The sequence below is a fragment of the Anopheles moucheti genome, chromosome 2 (genome assembly GCF_943734755.1).
Source record: "Anopheles moucheti chromosome 2, idAnoMoucSN_F20_07, whole genome shotgun sequence".
Lineage (NCBI taxonomy): Eukaryota > Metazoa > Arthropoda > Insecta > Diptera > Culicidae > Anopheles > Anopheles moucheti.
This window is the reverse complement of record NC_069140.1, coordinates 78,168,977-78,192,813: the sequence shown is the minus strand read 5'-3', so window position 1 is coordinate 78,192,813 and position 23,837 is coordinate 78,168,977. Positions and strand designations below refer to the sequence as shown.

At 45.7% G+C, this 23,837-nt stretch overlaps 3 protein-coding genes across 3 annotated transcripts in view; all 3 read right to left on the bottom strand.

The window, feature by feature from the left end:
- Positions 1 to 7,069: 7,069 nt before the first annotated feature.
- On the bottom strand, positions 7,070 to 11,874 carry LOC128299149 (glutamine--fructose-6-phosphate aminotransferase [isomerizing] 2-like). The gene has a single exon (XM_053035020.1). It carries the CDS (start codon positions 10,822 to 10,824, stop codon positions 8,794 to 8,796), a length of 2,031 nt encoding a protein of 676 aa, XP_052890980.1. The 5' UTR covers positions 10,825 to 11,874; the 3' UTR covers positions 7,070 to 8,793.
- Positions 11,875 to 12,432: 558 nt separating this feature from the next.
- LOC128298814 (DENN domain-containing protein 5B) overlaps positions 12,433 to 23,837 on the bottom strand; it is a 28,178-nt gene continuing 16,773 nt past the window's right edge. The window contains exons 3-16 of the mRNA XM_053034616.1: positions 22,574 to 23,099; positions 20,492 to 21,515; positions 20,144 to 20,397; positions 19,851 to 20,060; positions 17,815 to 17,885; positions 17,675 to 17,784; positions 17,311 to 17,596; positions 17,052 to 17,105; positions 15,839 to 15,974; positions 15,366 to 15,762; positions 15,179 to 15,297; positions 14,374 to 14,822; positions 14,106 to 14,274; positions 12,433 to 13,984 (exon numbers count right to left, since the gene is read on the bottom strand). Of these exons, the coding sequence (XP_052890576.1) occupies positions 13,795 to 13,984; positions 14,106 to 14,274; positions 14,374 to 14,822; positions 15,179 to 15,297; positions 15,366 to 15,762; positions 15,839 to 15,974; positions 17,052 to 17,105; positions 17,311 to 17,596; positions 17,675 to 17,784; positions 17,815 to 17,885; positions 19,851 to 20,060; positions 20,144 to 20,397; positions 20,492 to 21,515; positions 22,574 to 23,099 (3,995 nt within the window). The 3' untranslated portion in view covers positions 12,433 to 13,794. The remainder of the gene's footprint in view (positions 13,985 to 14,105; positions 14,275 to 14,373; positions 14,823 to 15,178; positions 15,298 to 15,365; positions 15,763 to 15,838; positions 15,975 to 17,051; positions 17,106 to 17,310; positions 17,597 to 17,674; positions 17,785 to 17,814; positions 17,886 to 19,850; positions 20,061 to 20,143; positions 20,398 to 20,491; positions 21,516 to 22,573; positions 23,100 to 23,837) is intronic.
- On the bottom strand, positions 16,325 to 16,837 carry LOC128298818 (uncharacterized). Its single transcript, XM_053034619.1, has one exon. The coding sequence runs from the start codon at positions 16,806 to 16,808 to the stop codon at positions 16,458 to 16,460; it is 351 nt and encodes a 116-aa protein (XP_052890579.1). The 5' UTR covers positions 16,809 to 16,837; the 3' UTR covers positions 16,325 to 16,457.

Sequence of the window (23,837 nt, the reverse complement as noted above, 5' to 3'; positions counted from 1 at the left end):
ATTCGCGCACCCGGAACTGATTTTCATCGCAACCATCGGAACTCCTCGAGAGCAGCGTGCATGCGGAGATGCGGTGGATTTTTGGGTCCAACGACCCACCGACCGGTAATGTGTTGCGGTGCAACCAAATGCAATGGGGGTGTTTGCTGAATTCGAAGTTGTCTAATCTGAAAATAGCAACAAATCGACATGAATAAAGCGAAAGAAATACAGCAACGTAACGATGTCTAAGCTGCAATCTACAAGTATCTTGCCTTGTTGATTGCGGGGGCTAACACCAACCCATGGTGTACACGATGCTGTGCGCCTTCCATACTGTGCTCTCGTGAAAAGGGAAAGTATCTGTCCGGTTCCAGAGCCCGCACTACAACCGCTCGCGCACGGACGATAGAATGGCTTTCCTTCCTTCTTCGCATATGGAGGAAGCTGGCAGGCCTACTCTTCCGGGTTTTGTTTTTTCTTCGAAACATCGCCCCCTTTTGTATCGAAAATCTGTGACACCCATGCAAACTGAGTAGGCAACGTGCTACGAACATTGCGGCTGAACTTTCCGCAATCGAATCCTCCTGCATCCGCCTGCTTGGATTATTAGGTAATCGCCGTATTCGTAGCCTTTCTCGGATGACTTTTACGGGGTTGGTGTTCCCCTGCTTTCCCACTTCCCACACACTTCCATCATCCCCTGGCTTCTGGTAGGGCCTTTCGCCCCCGCCCTGTTTGCTTGAAAAGTGGCCCGGGGTTTCACCTTTCGGCGCCAGGGGTTTGACGCTGTCGTCATGCGACACAGAAGGTCAGTCAACTATGCAGCAAGGAGGAAGGAAGGGTTTCATTTGCTTCAAGGCTTTCCGAGCTTTTTACGACAATGGGTACCTGAAAGGTGTATCGACCCGTGGCAGCGATCGTTGAAGCCGGTGATCTTTAAAGTCGGGAAGTTTTGTGCGCTCTCATACATTTATTTTTAATCGCAAGATTCTAAAGAGTTAAGTTGTGGATCCATTTGCATTCAACTCTGCAGATAGATTGAGGGATGAATATTTAACAAGACGAGCAGTGTCGAGGAGAGTGTGTATGCGAGGAGCTCTGGTTGAAATTAGTGTTGATTGAAGTTCTTCCAGAATTGGATATCAATATCAAATTCACACTGGATACAGAAGAATAATCGATCTTGTTGTTTGATATTTTTATAGAGGCTTTGGGGAGCAGGACACCTTCATTCGCCTCTTTGCGATAGTCTTGAAGTCGATTGAAGAGAAACGAGTTATTCATAGAACAGGTAATCCTGAACAATTCTCATTCAGTGTTAAGTGTAGTTGGCATACCTTGTTCTCATGATATCAACAAAAATAGGCTCTTCACTGAGAATATTATCTAAAGAAAAGATGATATTCTTCAATGTCAAGAAAAAGATAAAATAATAGATTAATTGTTATTAAAAATATATATTTAAATATTATTGGTCAAGAACTGCAGAGGCAGTGGAGGATCAATCCCCTTGGAGACCCAGGGCGGAGGCAAAGCAAAAAGCGCAGTAAGAAGGGGTCCGTGAACTCACTTTGAATCATCCCCCGCATAGTTCTTGCATATATTCAAATATCGCACAGAGGGGGGGGGGGGGGGGGGGGGTGGCTACTCCGCCTACCGTTTGATCGCCGCTGTGCAGATGACAACCCTTGCCCTTTTGATATATATACTGAATCTGATCCCTTGTTCTTCTGATATCCTTCTTAACAAAATTGGTTCGTGTCTGAGAATTTTAACTAAAAAAAACGAAATGATTCTTCCAACCAATATGAAATGTAGCTACACTATCTCCACACTGTGGGAACTGACTTCTGGGAATCGTTGAGTATCGTGATCAACATCCACTAGAGGATGTTGGCTTTCAGTAAGCTATTGAGGGAGAGACTCAGGATTAACAGAATGTCACTGTTTCCGTAAGCATGACTTCCGCTGATTAACAAAGAATGATGTGTTCGAATTCTTCTGGAGGAAACTGGCTTTTAGAAAACAACATCTGAATAAGGATTGTGGAATTCTTAGACCTCCGCCAATGGGAGATTTCCATGATCATGGAATTCATGGACCAATGTACCTCCAATAAATTGTTCTCTTCTGATAGCTTTTATCACGTAATCAGCTTGCAGAGATTTCAACGATGTAAAGGCAATAAGATAGGATTTCTTCACTTGATCTTAAATACCAAACACCAAAATATTGAGCATGCTCCTGTGTTTAATGATTCCTTCCCAGAACTCACGAGCCTGTTCAACGATAATAAATTCCAGTATTCTTGGGCTAGCTGCCAATACTGCAAGTCCCATAGCTCCCGAAGAGTTGCACACTTTAGTGAGCTCAGTAGCTCACAAAGTTAGAATTAAAAAGTTTAAAGAACTAAAAGTCTAATCATACATTAGGTAAATAAACATAACTTCCACGACCATCGGAGTCAACCATGGACACTTGTGTGAAGTACGCAATAGCTTACAAAATAAACCGTGGACACGATGTTCAAGTGCTATAATGCAATTAAAGCGATCATCCCCGAAGCTTGTCGGCGTACAGTGCCTTCAAAGCCGGGCAAGAAATCACACAACAAACTCGAACTATAAAATATAAGCAAGATAACGACTGCTTCCAGGGCAGTAACTTCGTAGTACAAAGTCCCATTAAGATCACTGATTCGAAGGATGAACTTTTGCAGCAAGCGCCTCAAAAATGGGCTTTTCTTTTCATTTTGGTGTGGCATAAAGTTGATTCTAGAGCCATCGTCTTTACCATTCACTCTGTTCGAAACCGTACCGATAACGCAAGGTGTCTCAGGGCCGTACCTTAAGACAGTGCGCAACAAAACCGTGCCTTTCGAAATCTGGACCAAACCTTCCCATCAAACACTCCCCCCGCCGGCGTCGTCGTCGTCGATGGGGCGAAGGAGTTGACGATTGTTTCGACGACGAGTGCGCTGCCAATATACGTTCTAAATTGGTTTCACTTGATCGCACACATACCGATCGCTCGAAGCTGAAGTTTCGCGTTCGGTAAAGGCGGAAACGCTGGCGCTGTTCCACCAGTTAAAGCGATGTCAGTTATTAGCAGAGGGCGTAGAGTAGCTAATCCCGTTTTCGAGTGCGACAACAGCGCACCGTTTCCATTCCGTGTCAGTTTGCACAGTTTGCACGACCCAAAAGGTTGAATAAGTCGTTCATGTAATTAGCCGTCGTACATGGTTGCGGTAGTGGAGAGCAAACCACCCAATATTTGGTATCAATATTGATCAATTGGATGGCAGCTTGAGGTGGTAAATATTATTATGAAGGACACCATGGTGGTACGATTTTTTTGCGTTTTAATTCGAGCAAACTCTTTCCAAAATTACCCCTTAAATTAAATCTCTTTTTTGAGGCTAATAACTAGAATTCCAATAAGAAATCCTCACGTTTTCCCATTAAACCATGCTCGACTAGAAAGAGTTCCCTCTTTAGACGACTGGATGTCGTGACCCTAGCGTGGATGACACATTCGACCATGACGAGCCGAACAATTGCACCAAACCTTGCAAACATCTTCAAATGTTTGGTAGCTAAGACAAACTTGTCTGTTCAAACACAACGCCACTTTTCTGATAGTGTGTGTTCCTTTTTTTATAAGCTTATATACCTTTAATTCGCAAATGATCCCTACCGTCGGGCGCGTTCCAATGTTTGCCAACAGGCAGCTAACCACGCCAGGAAGGGAAAGGAGAAAAAATGTCAAGGCCAGCGAGATAAAAGTGAAAAGTTGTGACAGAGGGGGCCACCAACTGCAACGGACTTGTACGCTGGCTGTGAAGTTGCCACACTCGTCGTCCCCAATGGGTCCCCAATCGGTCCGAAGGCACGCACCTCGCTATAGGAGAAGTCCAGTGTGCAAGACATCGGTATCACTGAAGGTGGGAATAATAGTATCACGACAATGGTGAATGATTTGTAACAGGGCGAGTGTGGCCAAACGAAACTGAAACTCGAATCGATTCGCGCCGCGTCAGACGTCGGAACAGGTTTGTTGTGCTCATCCTGGCTGGGGTGTCGAACGAAATGGGGTGATTTGGATCGATAGAACTGGTTCTCAGTCAACATGGTTGGCATGATTCTAAAGGTCAATAAGGAGCGATCTTCATCTTGGTTGGAATATGGTGATTGTCTCTGAGAAGGTTTTTATATTGCCAAAAATAGAAGAACTTGCACAACATTTTCTTCGGAACTGGCGCACTATTTCGAACTAAAATTTGATGTAAATTTATTTAATGAAGTGAGTAATATTACTTCCTTTAATCAGACTCTTTTCCATTACATTTTGCAATGGGTCATAAAATGTATAACAATTGTAATTCAAAGTTTAAGGGAAATAACTTTGAAATTGATCATGAAGTCATTAGGCCCTCAGAATTGGTGGGACTTGCATTAGGACGATTATTGTGAGCTATGGAGCAATATTCATAGCTTTTATGTTTATAGTTACCACAAATGTATTGAGTTTAGTATTAATAATTGCACTTTCAGGTATAAATTTGCTGCATATTTATTTAACTATAGTTATTTCTTTTCATACTTTATTTACTTAGAATCCTACTTAGATGATTCGATTCTTGAGGATTTTTTTATGTTAAGTTAATTGAAAATTTATTTATTTCTACTTCATTTGATGAAAACCTCAGAGCTGAACATTCATAAACATACACCTAAAATAAAACCAAAAAAATTACTTAATAAAAGGACAGAATACGAGTAAACAAAATAAAGGATCGCTAAAAAACATAAAGGGACTCGGGAACTCGGGTAATTTAGAAAGCAATGAAGAAGCTTATTATCATTCCAAGCTCACGACTTGTCGAGAATTATATACAAGAAATATTTGATATAGTATAACAGGTAAACACTGAAAACAAGATGAAGGATTTCACAGGACGAAAGCACTAATATTATTTTAATTTTAATAATGTTGGTCTGGTCGTCGTCTTTACCACAATAAGGAGGTTAAATATTAATTTCAAATTAGATAAAGGTGAGGATGAAAATAATCGGTGTAAGGATCTTCTGAAAGGGAGACCCATGGGTGCAGCAGGTTATATACTAATGTCCGGAGGAGCATCACAGTTAAGTCTGATCATGAATGACTCTTGAAGATCATGTCTGATGAACTCTTCCATCAAGAACACTTAAGTCTAATCCTATATGATCCTAGTCTTGAAGATTATCTTTAAATTTGATTATCTTTTCCATCAAGAATACTTAAACTTGATCCTATATGATCCCATCCCTGGAGATCTTAACGTCTGAAAGTTCTTCAGACCTAAAGAAGAACTTTACCATTCAGAACCACTTTCCGATCGTTGTTTGTTAGAGCTCTCAGTGGAGTACCAACATCTACCAATCATTTACATCCATTTCATTAGTTCGCCATGAGTTCTGGTGGATCGTCCGAACTTCAACCATCTGACCTTTATCGTTCTAGACTTTTATCTCCCAACGTGACCTATGAGATAAAAACTCAGAGTTCATCTTGACCATTACGTCATACAACAGTGGGGTCATTGTACAACCGACAAAGTTTCTTCAGATAAACAGGGCGAAAAAAAAAATGTTACAAAGAGAGCACAATTACTTTCGTCTTGCTGAAAACATCACACAAAAGAACAACCAACAAAGAACAAAACCATCAAAAGGGTGGCAACCATGTCCAACCATCAAGCAAACTGAAAGGTAGTTCCACCAGCAGATAAAAACATTTTATCACACTGTACCATCGAAGCAACTTCCGGTACAACCTAACTTTAAAAAGCGCCAAAAAAACGTTTATCGAAGACGCAAATAACGTTCCCCAGGCAATGCCCAAGGAAATCTTCTTGCGCACCAAAGTGTACTCCGCGGCGGGGAGAGCTTTTTTGCGCCGATCGCACTGCACTCCAACACCCTTACACACGCAACCTGGTGAGGGGGGAGTTGGGAGTTGGGGGTAAAGAAGGAAGGAGGGTTGAAAAGCACAACGTGACCAATATCTACCACCCCAAACGAGAAGGGAGTTAGAAAGGGGGTGGCTATATGCACGGCATGACACGAGAAAGGGGTGAGCATATACGTGCACGGCAGGTTGTCGACGTTCGTGAGCAACACGATGCAACCGAAGGAGTTCGAGACACTGGGAGGGGTAGTTGCAGCCATCACCGGGCGGAGGTGGCCCATTAAAGTTACCGTTAGTTCCACCATTAGTGAGTGGGGTAAGTGAGTGGCGAGAGGAGAACAAGAAGCAGGAAGCAACAATCGTGCGATGGAAGGTGTATTGCACTCGGATGCAACTGCACCAACTTGAAACTCGTATTTCTTTTAATTTAAAATAATTTAAAGATAATATAAATTATTTTTATCAATGCAAAGCAATTATAATAACACACATTAATGCATCTTCACCACTACGTTAAACCCCATCAAAGCAAGCATTGGAGCAGCACCAATAAAAGTAAAACCGGGCAAAACGTCAATGGAGGCGCCGCAATCGACCTTGAACGATCGACGTCGGCCAAACAAAACCACACACTTTTATTATTATTTTACTGAAACATACGGCCGTGTGAAGTAACGCATTTTCACTGCCGCTGGCTCATTTCGGGGTGGAGAAGGTAAACACCAAAACAATAACAACGGAAAAAAAAATCCACCCCACCTTCAGTTGCTTAACACGATGCGGTCATTAAAATGGAAACGAAATCAAACCACCACACAGTCGAGAGCCAGTGGTGTCCGAAACGAAAGTTCCGAGTCTTTTTTTTTTTTTGGGGAGGAATATGAGGCCAGGTGAAAAAAGGCAACATAATACGGGTGAAAGTGTGCACGAGGGGCGTTAAAAGGGAGGTGGCAGCTGCCTTTAAGATGAGGTAATCTTATTGAGTTTTGTTTCCGGTAGTTCAGGTTCGTGAGGATGCGACTGTTGAAGTCGCTGATCGTGGCCACTAAGAAGTACAACAAAAAAAAAAAACGCTGCATTTTCGGGACGGAGAGAAAGACAAAAAATCAAACCCAAACGAAATAGATTATTTTGTTTTTACCAATAAAAAGAAAGCACTAATACTTTATTCACATTACACATTGCAACTGCTGGCTACATGGCTACCAAGCGCTACAGCCGGAGGCGACGTTCCTTATCAACTACTATACGGTGTGTATCTATATAAAATTGCTGTCGCAAACGCATCGCAATTGGAATTAGTGTGTTGGCTTATTTTCCTTCTCGCCTGTTTACTGTTCCCGGGTGAAGTTTCCCGTACTCTGCTGTCCGCCCTGGTATCCAATATATACTACCACTGCATTAAACATCCACTCTAGCTCCCCAAGGACTGCTTACTGCTTTTTGGCTTAAATTTAGTTCCTTACTTAACCGAAAGAAGAAAAAAAGGGTTTTCCAAAATGTGGAGCTTTTTTTTGCGTTTTGTGCCGGTGGCAGCAATACATTGTATCTGCCACGCTGCCGGTGGCTGCGCGCGCCAACAATTCTAATCTTTCAAAACAATGGCCAATTGATTAGAAACAAAAGGGAGACCGCACGTCATCTAATTTACCGATTGCGCCGATGCTGCCTCCGCTTCGCTCATTATTGCACAGTTTAGGGCGCGCTGAGAAAGGTAAAATTAGGCCAACCCATGCGTTGAGATACGGCACACGTTAGCAAAACAAAAGAAAAAAAAAACGGAAGGGAGGCAACAAACAGACAAATCTTTCGCGCATCTTTTGACAGCCCTGTCCCACCGACCGACCTATCGCTTCCCGTGTAAAGTGATGCTAACGATAAAGGGGGCGAATGGTGCCTTATCACCGTAACCGGACGCCGGTACACACGCAGACAGACAACGCGGTGGTCGCGGTTCGAGCTAGTAGTTTTGGTGCGGGGTTCCACCGACGAAACACCATAAATACCTCCCCCCATCGGTGTGCCGCAGGAAACCAAACGGGCGGTGGTGGCGTGGAAACAGGTTGAAAGTGAGCGTGTTTGCGCAGGTTGGTGACGACGAGACATCTGCGTACGTGGCGGATCTTGAACTCGCAAACAGACCGGTGGTACCGGTTACAATCGCGATGCATTGTTTCGCTGATAGCGATCTACTAGCAATTACAAAATAGGAGCTTATTGATAGGCGCATACAGAAATAGAGCCAGGAGGATGCTTCCAAGATCTTATTGCAAAAACAAACAAAACGAATAAAAAAAAAACGAGCTTGAAATTCATATCTTCACGCGCTTCCCGTGTGATGTGCTGTGTAGCAGCTTTGTCGCTTATTGGAATGGCCAGCGAAAACAGTAAAGAATTTTATATATTGGCCCTTAATCAAATGATTGATTTTCCCGCAACGCGATTTTTCTTGCGGCGTGTGTGTGTGTGTGAGAAAGAGAGTAAGAGTTCGCTTTTAGCTTACTAACAACAATACAAATAAAAAAAATAAAAACCTCTTGGAGAACAACTTAAACGCTACATAAACGCTTCCGAATAAACATCCTGGCAGCTTCTCTTCTGATATTTAAAATTTAAAAATAAAAGCACTAGCATGTTAAAAAAGAAAAGGAATATTCCAGCGTTTCGCAAACAGGACTCTCTCTCCCTTCCTCTCTCTATCTATCTCTTCCTCTTTGAGTCCCTTCTTTTCCACCCCTTCCAATAAAACACAACTGTTTCACACGCACGGTTAAACCGCACACACCCACGATCACACACACTCGATCGTCGCACGCACGCAAACACTGATATTTCCCCACCGGATCGATCGGATTCGCCTTACTCGACCGTGACCGATTTGGCGAGATTTCGTGGACAGTCGACATTGCAGCCGCGCAGCACCGCAATGTGGTAGGACAGCAGCTGCATCGGTATGACGGTCAGCACACCCTGCAGACAGTCGACGGTGCGCGGTATCTCCAGCGCCTTCGACGCGAACGTCATCGTCTCCGCGTCGCCCTCCTCGCAGATGATGATCGGACGCCCTTCCCGGGCCGTCACCTGCTGCAGCGCGTTCATGCACTTCAGATGGACCGGATCGCGCATTATGATCATCACGATCGGCATCGTATCGTCGACCAGTGCCAGCGGGCCGTGCTTCAGCTCGCCCGCCATAATGCCCTCGCTGTGCATGTACGTCAGCTCCTTCACCTTCAGCGCACCCTCCATGCAGGTGGCAAAGTTATAGCCACGGCCCATAATCAGCAGCGACTTCTGCTGGTACAGATCCTGCGCAATCTCCAGCACCTTCTGGTCCAGCATCAGCACCTGCTTGATGTGGGCGTCCAGGTTGCGCAGCCCCTCGATAATCTCCAGCCGGCGACCCTGCAGCGACAGCCGGTCCTCGCTCATCACCAGCGCGAACATGACCAGCGAGATGAACTGCGACGTGTAGGCCTTCGTCGAGGCGACGCCAATTTCCGGCCCCGCGTTCACGTGCACCCCGCAGTGCGATTCGCGACAGATCGAGCTGCCGACCGTGTTGGTGATGCCGACGATCAGCGCACCGCGCTGCTTGCAGTACCGCAGCGCCATCAGCGTATCGGCCGTTTCGCCCGACTGCGAGATAAAGAAGCACACGTCGTCCCGATAGATCGGCGTGTTGCGATCGAGAAAGTCGGACGCGAGTTCCACCATCACCGGCAGCTCGGTTAGCTCCTCCAGCAGCTGCCGTGTGGCGACCGCACTATGATATGACGTGCCGCACGCAATCAACATCAACCGCCGGCAACGCTTTATCTCCGGGATGTAGTCCTTAATACCGCCGAGCGTCACCTTCTTGCTTTCGAAGTTAACGCGACCGCGCATCGTGTTCACCACCGATTCGGGCTGTTCGAAAATTTCCTTCTGCATGAAGTACCGATAGTTGCCCTTCATGATCTGCTGGATCTCCATCTTGAGCGTGGTGATTTCGCGCGCATGCGGATCATCCTGGCTCTTCTTCAGCCGATGGATGCCCAGCGCACCGTCCTTCACCGCAGCCACATCGTCGTCCTCCAGATAGATGACGCGGTTCGTGTGCTCGATCACTGCGGACGCATCCGACGCGAAGAAGTATTCGACCTCCTCGCCCGGATTGATGAAGTCGGCCGTGTTGTCCGGCGTTGGCTCGACCTGCACATTGCCGGACGAACCGTGCCGGTGTCCCTTCCCGTACAGGATCGGTACGTGGTTGGTAGCGAGGCTTGTTTTCGCCTTAATCCCCACCAGCAGCGGTGAACCACGCCGTGTCACGACACACTCCCCCGGGAAATGTTTCGACTTGAACGCCAGCGCAAACGCACCCTCCAGCTGTACGATCACCTGCTCCACGAGCTCGCGGAACGAATAGTTCGGGTGTTGCTTCCACAGATGGTGCACCAGCTTCGCGATCGTCTCCGTATCCGTGTCCGACTCGAACGCGTATCCGCGCAGCTCCAGGAACTTCTTAATGTCCTTATAGTTCGTCACGATACCGTTGTGCACCACGACGAACGCGTTCGTATCGTCCGATCGCTGGGGATGCGAGTTCACCTCGCTCGGTGCACCGTGCGTTGCCCAACGGGTGTGCGCAATACCAACGTGCGTGTCACACGATTCGCTAAAATCTACCGTTTGGGCCGCCGCCCGGATCGCATCCTCCAGCACCTTCACCTTTCCGGTGCGCTTGAACAGCAGGATGTCGGCATCGACCGTGGCACCGTCGACGGCCACACCGGCCGAATCGTACCCACGGTACTCGAGCCGCTTCAGCCCATTCAACAGCAGATCCAACACTTCGCGCCGTGTCTTCGGCGTAAGGAAATTCAGATACGCAAAAATGCCACACATGTTGCTGTCTTGCCTTCCGCTTCCAGCTCACCGCTCACAGAGAGTGGGGGGGAAAAAACTATTCGTTTTACCGGACCGGACACGTTGTTACGCTTCGCGAAGTCACGCACGCACGTCAGCCAAAACAACTAAAAAAAAAACGTTCGAGCGACCACCACACAGACACAAACGGGAATGAAGCGCAACGGCACGAATGTGTTCCCCAAGCAGCGATAGACCGAACCGCGAACCGAGTGGGTGGCGGCGCGTTTGAGGTGGTGAGAGTGTTCGTCGTACTGGGAAAACGGTGCGTACGGAGCAGTGGCCAAGATGTTTCCGCGGGCGCGTACAACCGAAGACTGAACCGTTTGTCCGCTGGTCAACACCAGTTTATTGTTCGCAGCGCCGTCGCCGTCTGGCTGGTGGCTTCACGATGTTGCTTCGTGTTGGTGGTGGGCTCGTTTGACTGGTTCTTGTCTCCCCCACAACGGGAAGTTGTGGTCCACAAGCGATCGCTTTTCGGCGCGGCAGTTACTTGCGGGCACGTATCCTAGGTTGTGTGTACCTCCGGGACAATTTGCTCGTTACTACCACTATTACCACGACGGGTGACGACGGGATTGCGTGTCGGTGGGGCAGTAGGCACCCTAGACGCACGGTTACTAGAAGGCACAACTTTCACCCGATCGACTTCCTCGATACGATCAACTTCTCGCTCCGTGCACGAACTTGAGCTTTCCTGAGCTGTTCAGGTGTTGCTGTTGCGGTTCATCTATTTAGTATTCAAAGCGACGTCTGTGTCTCCAAATTCAAATTGTGAGCTGCAGCGGCGTGATCATTTCTACCCAGCGTACGAATGGGCTTACACGCCTTGTCGATGGATTGTTGACGTGTACTTCTCTCCGCTACTGTAAAACGCGTTCTCCGTACTGATCGATGCTGGATGCTATCCCATTCGGTGTATTATCAACTGCAACAGCTTCACGGTAACCAACTAACGCTGTCACGATAAACCGTGCGTCTCCCGAAATGTCGATTAGATCAAATAGAACTAAAAGATAAACCCCCCACTATAATCACACAGCCGGCAAACAAAATGATTCACTGTTGTCACGATAGTTATCACGATGCTAAACACACCACGCCTTCACACACTAACAAAAGCACACTTCACCGCCTTAATTGGCCACCTGTACGACCGAATAATTCTTTGGAATGGATTCACGTTTTGTTTTACAAGCGCGTGATAAGGTGGAGATATAAATTGTTCTGTATTTGTTGTGTTTCGTGTTGTTTTTTTACCTTTCTATTTTGCTGCCAATTGACGATTTCGTGCACGCGTCACAAATGCCAACGCTGTTTGTCAGCTGACTGTCAAACGGAGGAGCAGGGGGTGGGAGCTCCAAATGTCAAAATGGAGCTTTCGAAGAAAGCTCGGAAAAGGTGTGTTTTTTTTTTAAATTTTATAGGAAAATCCCGTTGACGAGCTGTAAAGCATGTGAATATAAATGAAAATTATTTTGGACATAAAATTGAATAATAATAACCATGACAAAGGGTCGCAGGAATGATTCAAAAGAATAGCACAACGAAAGTTTTCCCAATTTCAGTACTTCACGATTTGCTTTGCTACCATTAACGGCAATGGATGATTTTATTCTCTTCATTGTTAGTTTTACATTTCATGCTCACGAAGACACAGTGACAGTGGTGCGTTCCGGTAGCTCCGACTCGACTATACACGAGAGCTAAATGTTCATCTCTACCACTAAACAGATCTAATGTACGTTCGATTGACTAATATCAAATGGGTGATTAACACGCATCACTGGAGATTAATATGGAGATTGTTTCGTGACTTTGGAGGGCAACGGAACGATTACGGCGTACGAATGAAATGAAGCTAATCGACTCTCGACGGTGTTACATCGATCGTTTTTCACTGTTTCATTACAGAAAGGTGTTTTTTTTTAAACTATTAAACTCCGCTTCTTTCGTGTTTCGTGTGACAATCCAGTCTTAAATTGTCGTACGTAATATCGGACACGAAACAAGCGTCCCGAAAGATTTATGCGCGAGTCGTTCTTCCACGGGGAAATCGCTCATTTTGGCACAGTTTATCGTCGATGACTATTTTGCTCTTCCTATCCCTCACTCACTCGCCTACAAAATTTAATACGATTCTTACTACTTTAGTTTAAAAACAAAGCTAAAACCCTGCAAAAAAAACCCGCATATAAAATAAGAAATAGTAACAGCAAACAGTAACTCATCGCGCGGTATACAAAACAATCATCGAAAGCAAATAACAACAAAAAGGAAACATGATTTACGTTGGTGTAACCTAGCAGTGTGTTATCCTCATATTCTTTGGCCACAGTTGCTGAATTGGGATTGCGTAACGGGGTTCACTAGATAATCTCTCGTTCTGAGGTTCAGTCTATCTGAGTAGTAATTAATCTTATGCAGTAAAATCATTCGTTCTCGATCAACGGCAGGCGCGGACCTTAATGATCAATTCTATAACCTAACACAACCAAAGACACCCATTATTTCCAGTAGTACCAAACATCCATTTCGACAGACGCCATATGTTGCAATGGAAGTACCACATTGTAAATGTACAGTAGTAAGCATTTTTGCATACACTGTTATCTGACAAGCATGCTATTTCGATAAAAAAAAGATTACGAATAACTTCTCGAGCCATAGCCTTATTCTTTACTGATCCTGCAGCATTTTATGAGAGTAGAGTATATTTAATTTTAAAACCCCGAGAAATCCACATAGCTGCATCAGTGAAACAAATAACCCTTCTTAGCTTAACGAAATTTGAGAGTCCCTTTTCCGATCACGAACTGATCAACAGGAAAAAAAAGATTCTTAACGTGATAATTTGAGTACCATCCAGTAATTTGTTCGAGTGCGCGTGAGATTACCGACTCCTTCAAACGCTTTAACGCTCGAAATCGAACATGGACCCGATCCAGCCTAACAGTGAGATCCGATACCTTGGGTAATTGAGTTTTCCAGCACTATGTGAAACTCGTCCAAGGGCTCCAATATTTGACGCAGGAATGTCAGCAGTCCCTTCTTCCGCATGAAGCTCTGCTCCTCGTACATCTCGGCCGTCACGCGTGTGTATGCCATCGGCACCAGCATCCGGTGCAGCAGATGTTCTCTGTAAACGTGAAAGACGCAATTTATTTAAAAAAAAGTACTTTGCTCATTTGCACAGGCAATTAACGCTCTCATCCACACAACCACACTCGAGTTCTGGTTAGTTGCATTGTTTTCTTTACCTCAAACTCAAACAGATAAACAATTGGAACCGACCGTCCTTGCCCAACGTTTGCTTTACGTTATTGATCTCGTCCATCAGGTGACAGTAGCAGTGCCACACGGCTGATAGCTCCTGCCGTGCGACGGGCGAGAGAGCGACACCAGCAACATTGCCGCCGCCACCACCACCTCCACCACCGTTGCCGGTGCCACCCAGATGATGGCCCCCACCGAGGCTCGTGCCCTGCGGTGGGGATTCGGGGCTCGAACCACTGGTCGGGGGCGAACCAGTGGCGCCACCACCGCGCACCGTTTCCACCGATTCCTCCACCAAGCATATCTCGAACTGTTCCTTCACCCGCACGAAGTAGTCCCAAAGGTAGAAGTTGCGGCCGAACAGACGGGACGAACGGAACCCACACAGGAAGGCCTGCTCGAGACACTTGACCAGCCCATTCTCACCGCACAGCAGGTTCGTTAGTGAGCTGGCGTCCCGATCCCTGCTCGGCCGGTAATGCCACTTCACGATCGCGTTCACACAATCACCCAGCATGTGCTGTATGTCCGACGGGCGTACCTCCGGCCGCTGTATGCTGGGGCTGCGGGTACGGGGCGGCGTACGGCACGCCTCCACCAGCTCTTCGCTGTCCACGGTACGGGGCACAAGCTGACCGATCAGCAGCCTTTCTATCGAACCATCATCGATCCCACGACCAAGCCACCGACCGCATGGAAATCTGAAATGTTTATGTTTAGATTAAGCTTCTTTGCTACAGCCAAAGCGAAAGTGCAAATAAGTTTCTCCGTTTGTTAGAGATCGTAAGATAATTCATAATAAAAAATTAATCTCATTAACCTTATGTGAAATAAAAAGCAACGGACATTTTTCTGATTCTTTAACTTATAGATTAAGCAGCCTTATGGGTAGAATTTCATTTATATTGAGCAGTGTTCCACTGAATCTCTTTAATTAAATTCGATAACCATTTCCAGTAATGGAGTCGTCTGATTTCAACAGCTATGCAGATAGTATGCTCATCTGGTCCCACCAATATTAAGATATAATATCCCACCTAATATAATCAATACTCACTTGTAAGTATGTCCCGTAACTTCGTTCCTTATAACTACATGCTCTACCAGCCACTTCGATGACATTCCCGTATCATCATGCCCAATCCGCAAGGACGTTAAGATGCCGAGGGTTTTATGCTGCAAAAGAAACACGCACCTATTATTGCAAGCTGTTTGTAAATTCTCAACAACATCAATGCTCGTACATGGAACACAAACTCGAGCGAATGTCGCGGTACGTTGATGATCTGCGTCTCACCCAAACTGCCCGATATCGCTATCCAAACGTTTGCCGATGTCGTAGCGGCGCTAGATTTCTTCGACGGGAATATAACCACACGGTACGGCAGCTTCGTCGTCGGGTAGGTGTTGGTGAAGCAGAAATAATCGACCGCATTCAGCGTTAGCAAATGGTACAGGAACTGTTCCACCTCGTCATCGCACCGTACAAATGCGGACCGTTTGTAGAGCTGGCGCAACAGTGCGGCATCCGACAGCAACGTTCGCAAGTGACGGGACAGCACCTTCTTTTCCAGCGCCAACCGTACCCAGGCTCGGGCGTATCCGATGTGCGTTTTAATGTCCGTCATCGCTAGAATATTGCTGGGAGGGGGGAAAAAAGAGATAAAGAGACCTCTGTTAGTATACAGTGCTATATGCAATCGAATGCCCTACTTACCGGATGTCAAATTCTAGCGATTCCGGAAGTGGTCGCAGCTGCTCGGGACCCAGACTTTTACGTTCCCGAGATTTGGACCGGCCCCGGGTAGGGGAAGGCGGTGGAAGCTGCGGTTCGATAGCTAGCGATGAAAGATCTGTGAAGACATCAAAAGGAACGTATTACTGAACTGCACAATAACAATTGTTTGTCACACCAAGTAAAAAACGTAACTGCAACTGAAACGTAAAAATGCAATTAAAACAGCAAAGAGTAGTGGTAAATAAATAGGAAAAATAAAATAAGCAAACACACGCAAACAACTGAACCAAAACTTATTAAACAAAACACTATTGAGGATACTCTCATGTGCAATCTCTACAACTTGTGCAAAATGTAACCATTTGCGTAAGGATACGAAGCAATTAAATTGTTAATCTGAATAGAATTTAATGATTGTTTCCCGTGAGGATGGATTTGTTCCTTCACCGTATTAATCCACTTGCAGTTAGATACATACACGCCTAGCGATACCGTACCGAATAGAGACACTCTTCAACAAAGTCACACAACACAGGCACACTCTCTCTCTTCCTCCCCCGCTCGGAAGTTCGTACGGGCACGTCACCCAGCAAGGACATTACTCACCGCAGTGACTGCGCGTGGAAAACAGGTTAGCTACCGACCCATTACGCATACCGACAAAAGAAGCAACGACATCGGACAACATAAAGTTAGTAAAGCGACCCGGCGACGATGGTACCGTTTCCGCCGATGATGCCGAGTACAGCAGCGTGCCGCTACCCGTGGCCACCCGGCCACCGTTGTTGCTACCCCCGATGCCCTGCAGCCGGCGTATTTTGTGCGCAATGGTAGTGTGATACTTAAAGCCACCCGTGGTGCCGACGACGCCGCCACCGCCGCTTTTCGGTGGCTTCACAGTGCGATAGCGCGTTTCGGAGTTACTGCGTGCTTTTTCTTGGCCGTCCATGCAATTCGGTTTTTACGTTGGAAGTCGATTAAAAGTCGTTAGAGATTGCAGGTGGGAGCAACAAAGCGCAGAATACGAACGAAAGGAGAAATGGTAATGAAAGAAAATTAGGTAAAAAAAAAAACAATGTAAAAGCAATTGCAAGTAAAGTAAGGTGTTGAATAGGAAACCACATGGAGGAGATCATTAAATCATGCAAACAACTTGCGAAAAGAAGCGTATTGTAATGTAACCATAACGTACAATCCATCCGTTTCCGCATGACAGTCCACGCTAAGGCTGTATGTGTGGAAGAAAGTGTGACATGAATGGTTTTGGGATAAACGATTACGTTCAATCTTAGCATAATGTAATGCTTGAAATACAACTCCTTTCAACAACAAGACCGTTCCGTTCGTTTATGCCGAAACTGATTTCCTGCTACTATATATAATCAAGTCATACTAGTTATGAGCTAACCGTTGGATAAATACGGACAATCTTCTCTAGACCCCTTAATAATAGGTTAGAACCGTACCTGGGGTGAGATAGCTGTTTTCCATCTGATGTTTGCCCGGGTTTTGACAATCCTTTATCTCCAGATACGCTGCCAGATGGGTCCAGAGGGCCGATTTGCCCTGCTTGCTGATCAGCCCATGTGACCATACTTTCTCCAGCAGATCACACAATGAGGCAATCATTGTGTTCTCCTCCACACCCGTAACTGACGCTTCACCACTGAGACCCAGCTCTATTGCCTCCGTGCCCATTTTTTCCAGCAGCATACGTTTCGTTTTGCTCTTGATGTCCTACAAAAAGGAGAAGAGATAGTTTTTTTTTTAAATGTATTTTTGTTATAACTTTTAAGCCTAAAATCCAACCCTCACCTTTAGAAGCTTTTCAACGAACGTCCAGTTGGCCTGTGCCAGCAGTGCCGGACTGATTTCGGCACCGGACAGGTTGGCCGAGTTGCGGTTGGATTTATTCCCGTCCGCATCTTTCGACAGCGCAGACATATTCGATGCACCACCGTCAAGGGAAATCTCTTTCACCTTCCATTTCGTGCTGCCATTTTTCACCCGCCGCAAACTGTTGCCCCTGCAATGAAATGTGCAAGAAAGGAAAGAGATTGTATCAGGATGGACTCGTTCGTGGCTTGTAAGTGTAATCGTTAAATGACCCAAATATTAATGCACCACAAAGCCAACAGATTGTGTATCATTAGTCAAGATGTCATACAGAAAATAAAAGTGTGGGGAAGCGAGAGATATAAATGTGTACAGACAAACCACCGGTAAACATAGATACGTTGTATAATACAAACCGAGAGTAGAATAAAATAAAAATCCTTACCTGCACAATTTACAAACACTAGCTCATTGCGGAAATGCTTTGTTTCCAAGACTCAATGCAGCGAGAACACACTAAAACTGGTTCAGAGATGTAATTCGTAATTGTTTGCTACTCCGTGATACAGTTTTTTTTTTGCTTCCTCGAAACGTTATTAAATACATTTAAACCAAAACAAATAAAAGCAGATGCATCGATTGGTGTGTTTGTTAAAAAAAGGGAAATAATAAGGATTTTTATTGCATTTCGATTCATTTTCTTTTCCATCTCGTTGTGACACGATTTGCTGCTGAAGGAGAAGGATGTAAGAATCGGGACTGGTGGTCCGCTGGTCCTCTAGAGCAGTACAAAACACATCTACAAAACTAAACATAATCACGAATCGTACAGTTGGCATGCAAAACACGTCACATTGTTCATGCATCACACAACACTGCAAACGCATGTTCTAGAGAGAATCACGAACTAATTACAGGTAGTTACAAGCTAAAGGAGGAGATATGTTTCGTATCACCTTTGGTTGTGGTCGGGTACCTTGAACGGCGTGTGCGATAAAGGAAGCATTTGCGTGCTTGCGTGGTTCATGTATTGTTTCGTTGTTACGTGATTTAGAAGACTCTAGCATTTACACTATACTCGAACGGGGTAAAGTGAGTATAAAATGTGCAACCAGAAATTGTTCCGAAAGATTTCAAAAACTTAAATTGTACGTGTTGTTTTTGAAGGCAAATTATTCGTTTGACATAAAATTAACGTGAGTGTAGCAGAAACTTTAAGAAAAACGTTTAAAAAATAGATTGCTCTCTACGAAGAAAACAATTTTCATAATCACACGCATAGTAATTGTTTGAGGATTTGTAAAACAGATAAACGCTAATTAATTATCACGTATACAAGTATTCTAAAAGTAACAGAGTTTAGAGTATCCTAGCACAACACACGTGTTGCTTTTTTATGTATCTAAACATAGGAATTAATGCGGAACACAACGTTTAACAATATTTAAAAAAAAGGGAATTGGAAGAACATTGTTTTCGAACCGAATATTAACGTAAGTTCATGATTAAAACAAACCTTTAAAACGCTTAACTATTGCATTAAAACAAACTAGTTCATTTCGAAACAAATCTTACGAGGAAAACTATCATATAAAAACATATGCACATACTTAAATGGAAAACCATTTTACGCATCTAAAACAACACTTGCAATATCACAACAATTTACACTTGAGGGGTCGGTTGGTTTGATACGATTTTCGTTTTCTCTGTTGCTGCGCGCGTTCATGGGAACAATCTGCTTTTGTTCGGTGGAGAAGCTTTTTAAAAACCAAACCAAACGCCTAAAAAGTTGCAATATTGAGTACCGAAAAACAGAAAGCATCACACCATTGTAACTCGAGAACCGATACCATTGGAAAGCTTTTGAGAGAAATTGAGGAATGTAATAGGACTTGAGATTTAATTTTCACTTGTAGCAACCCGCCGAATGGTTTGGCTTTGCACATTCCTTTTAACCTCCACGTGAAAAGCCTTTTTACCATCAACAGCACCCATCCACATCGACAGAATAAAATATAGCAAACCTCAAACCATGCCTCAATAAACCGCGCGTGCGCGCGCAACTGATTCCGGAGTGGAAAAGTTTGGCCACACGCATCCACACACACGCACATACACACTGAAAACATAAGCGTATGTGCACTATTCGTACCTCGAGACGCATTCTTGGTTGAGGACGGATTTCTCCAGCAGCGGGAAGCTACGGTAATAGGGTGGCCGCTTGTCCAGGATTTCACTCGGTGGGGCCACCTCCATGTCCACTGCTTGCAACCGTTTGTCGAGCAGCTTTTGCGTTTCTCGGGCTAGTATACATGGTTCATAGTTGGCGGTACGGATCATACTTTCGCCACCGTATCGTTTACTGCAATGGAACACACACACACGCAACAAAAGCGGCAGAAATTAGTACAAGGTTACGCGTTCGATGGACCGGAAAACAGTTACCGTAAAATTTTTATCCTTGAATCGAACAGCTTTAAACTGTACTCCATGTCACCGTTCAAGCTGTCCACCAACTGACATCCGTTCAGATCGTCACCCCACGACAGCATGATTTTGTTATCGATCAGCGTGGCAAACATTTGGCTCTCGAGAAAGCGGGACAGGAACGGCCGATGGTGCTGGGGTTGGTCCGAAAGAAACGACGCTTTGTCGAAGTTGTGCAACGACTCTCTGTTCGTCAACCATTCATCTTTGCTCTGTTGTAGAAGGAGAGTGGATGTGTTAGAATTAATTATTGGTGAACAAGCTTAATGCGTGTCCTTCAATCGGCTAGCCGAAGTCAGAACCTACCTGATTGGGAAGTATAACAAAATGCTCATACGCGGCAAACATCTGCACGAACCGGTTGAGAAATATTTCGCGCAGTGCATTGTTCAGTCTCAGATCTTCATAGTACTGCTCGAGCGTCGAGAGCGGTTGCTTCTGCTTGGCGCTCGGCATCACCTCGTTCGGTCCCCCGCTGCTGTCAACCTCATCGCCACCGCTGCGCCGCACGATATCGACGATCCTTTGCCGTACGTCCGGGCGGGCCGGTACGGCTGTCGCGGGCAGTGGCATATCGGGCGAGTTCGGCCGGTCCCAGTCGAGCAGATCGTGCAGCGAATGCTTCCGGCGTACGTGCATCCCGGACGGGAGCGTACAGCTCGCCGTCATCATGTCATGGTCCTTGAGGAGATTCTTTGGGCTGAGTATGCTGGGCGGATCGAGTGAACGGTCGCGCGGCACCGCATACTTATCGAGCACGGCCGTTATTTCCGAGATGAAATCGTGCCGGTACGGAAAGGAGGGTAGCTCCTCGGGCAGCTGTACCGATTTCTTGTCGATGTCCACATAGCACAGGTTCGCCTCGCTGCCGATCCGCACGCTGCTGTCACAGTCCGCATGCAGCCCCATCACGAACGGGACCGGTGCGTCGAGGAAGTGGTGCAGCGAGGCGGGCAGTATTGGGGCGTACACGTGCGGCCACTGGAAGGGAAATAGCAGCGACGTGATGCACTCGGCCACGATCGTTAGCTTTTGATAGTCCGACGACCGGAGCAACACTTGGCTTTCGAGCAGCACGCACGTGAACAGCTGGATGACACACTCGACACCGAGATAGGTAAATAACAGCCGCAATGGGAAATCCATGAAGGGTAGCTCGTCTTTCTGTGCCGGTCGCTGCAGTATGGTGGCGATGGGAGGTAGGTGGGGCTCTTCCGGGGGTATGTATATTCGTATCGATTTTCCCGGCGGCGGTGTCGACACCTCGTACAGGATGTTGTACACGTAGCTTTCCAGACTTAGCCGGGAACCGGGATGTCGCGGAAGACAACTGAAATAGAATTAATGAACATTATTAGTGCTGTACTAAATTTATCATACACATAAGGATGTACAGCCAGTCCCCGAGATACGCGGTTCCTCTTATACGCGGATTCGGAGATACGCGGTTTTTGGAAATTTGACAGATGACAGAGTTTATAGCACAAAATCTAAGCAAAAAGGTGAAAATTTTATCGAAAATACCTTTTTCGTCATATAAAACGTATGATTTTAACTTATTTTAATGCAATCTTTCTAAAAATCGCCTGATTCGCTAAATAAACCAAGTGCAGAGAAAGAATTCGACTCCCTGACTTTGAAGTATAAACGAAATTGCACCAGGATTCGACTTGCGCGGAAATTCGAGTTACGCGGATTTTTCCCGGGTTATAGCGGTCCGCTATAATAGCGTATCTCGGGGACTGCCTGTACAGTGTAAAGTCGCTCTTATGAATCTTCATCTTCTACAGTTATTAGAACCTCAAAAGATCTCTATAGATCAAAAATCTTCAAAATTGAGATTCAGAGTCACTTATTCAATTTCAGATTCATAAATCTGAATCAAAATCTAACAACTAAAATTATTTATAAATGCTAACATTGAAAGTAGGTGTAAACTAAACGGAAAATAAACGAAATGATAATAATATAATAATAATAATAATAATAAGGTCAAATATAGACTAAATCTTCAAGGAATCCACAAACCGGACATGTTTAATCGTTTACGATTTTAAAAAAGAAATTAATTCTGCTACATTTAAAAATCCTTGAGAATTTGTTTCATATCTACTGATCGTGTGCATTATTTATTTTTAGAGCACTTATTTGTATTCTGCGGTTAAATATAACTGCTCTTTAAGGCAAAAATAACCGCTTTGAACGTTCAAGTCACGAGTCACCATGAACACGTCATAGTTCTGAATTCTGCAACAGAAAGGAACAAACAAACAGGCACACCTTGCACCTTTTACGATTACCGCCAGAAAACACAAATAGATCCATTCCGTTCGCCCCTCGTGTGCCCGTTGTCAACATAAATGGATTCTTAACGAACCGATCGCTTACCGATAGAGATTCTGCAAAAATAGTTCCGCCACGTGGGCGTACGGCACCTGACAGACGAGCGACAGGCTCTTGGCCACGTACAGCTTATCCTTCGTGACGTCGTAGTAGCTGAGCGCGGATGCCGGCGCTTGGGCGGCTATTTTAAAGTGTCGGGGCAGGGACCGGCTGACGGGGCTTTCTTTGACGCGCCGGAGCGTTCCCGGCGGTGGCTGCTGCGAGCTGGATATTTCCGTTATGAACATCGACTGGAGCGTGTGCATGGCGCTACATATCTGACGGTTGCGCACTTCCTCGTAAAACACCAAGCTAAAGCCGTAGCACCGTTTGCCGTCCTCGCGCGTCGTCGCAAACGCGTGGAACCGTGGCTCGATGTTGTGCTTTTGGGTGCGAAAACGCAAACCTTGCGGCAGGGACAGCATACAGATACCGTGCGCATCGAACGGATTCCAGGCGACGTGTTCCGGATAGTGGCCGAGCGGTTTGCTTTTGTACGCACTGTCTAGCGGCGAGCAATGGAGACTGTCACCTAAAAGTGAAGGAAAAATAAAAGAAAATTAGTTACATGCTTGTTTCCTTACATTCGACACCAGCTTGGGGATTGTGGCGAGAACTGAAGAGAGAAGAAATGTAGTTATCAAGACGTTGATATAATTAAATAGTAAAAGCTGGGCACCGAAACGTTTAAAAACTCCTCAAATGAAGTGCCCTTTGTTTGTTTACGTATTCTCCTTTGCAGCAGCACATACGCCACAGACCTGTAGCGTTCCCAACTCCATGACCTATGTATATATGCACCGGGTCCGTACTGTGCACCACTTGCACCGCTTGCTCATTCCGAACACCCAAAACGGTAGTTTGCCTTTGCTTATTCAACTGCTTTTGCTGACTCGTCGCCCCCGAGGCAAAGGCCAAACACAGGGCTATTGACCGAATGGTACCGCTACCCTTCATGGAACCCACCGAGAAGACGAGATCCTCCGGAAAGAAACGTTGCCATTCAAGATGGGTTGGTGCGATTTGGTTGGGAGCAGAAACAACAAGCCCGGCCGGCTGTGCCGGAGACACACAATTGCCAGCACCAAATTGCACCACGTACATACAGATCCGCCTGCAAGTGTTGCAAACTCACGCAGAAGCGTTCACCACCAGCCGGGGGGACGACGGTGTGGCAAAGTGATTAGAATCGCTTAGTGAACATCCCACTCATCCGAGCGGCATGAAGGCATTAGGCTGTGTGAGGGCCCCCACTGCACGTATATCCAGC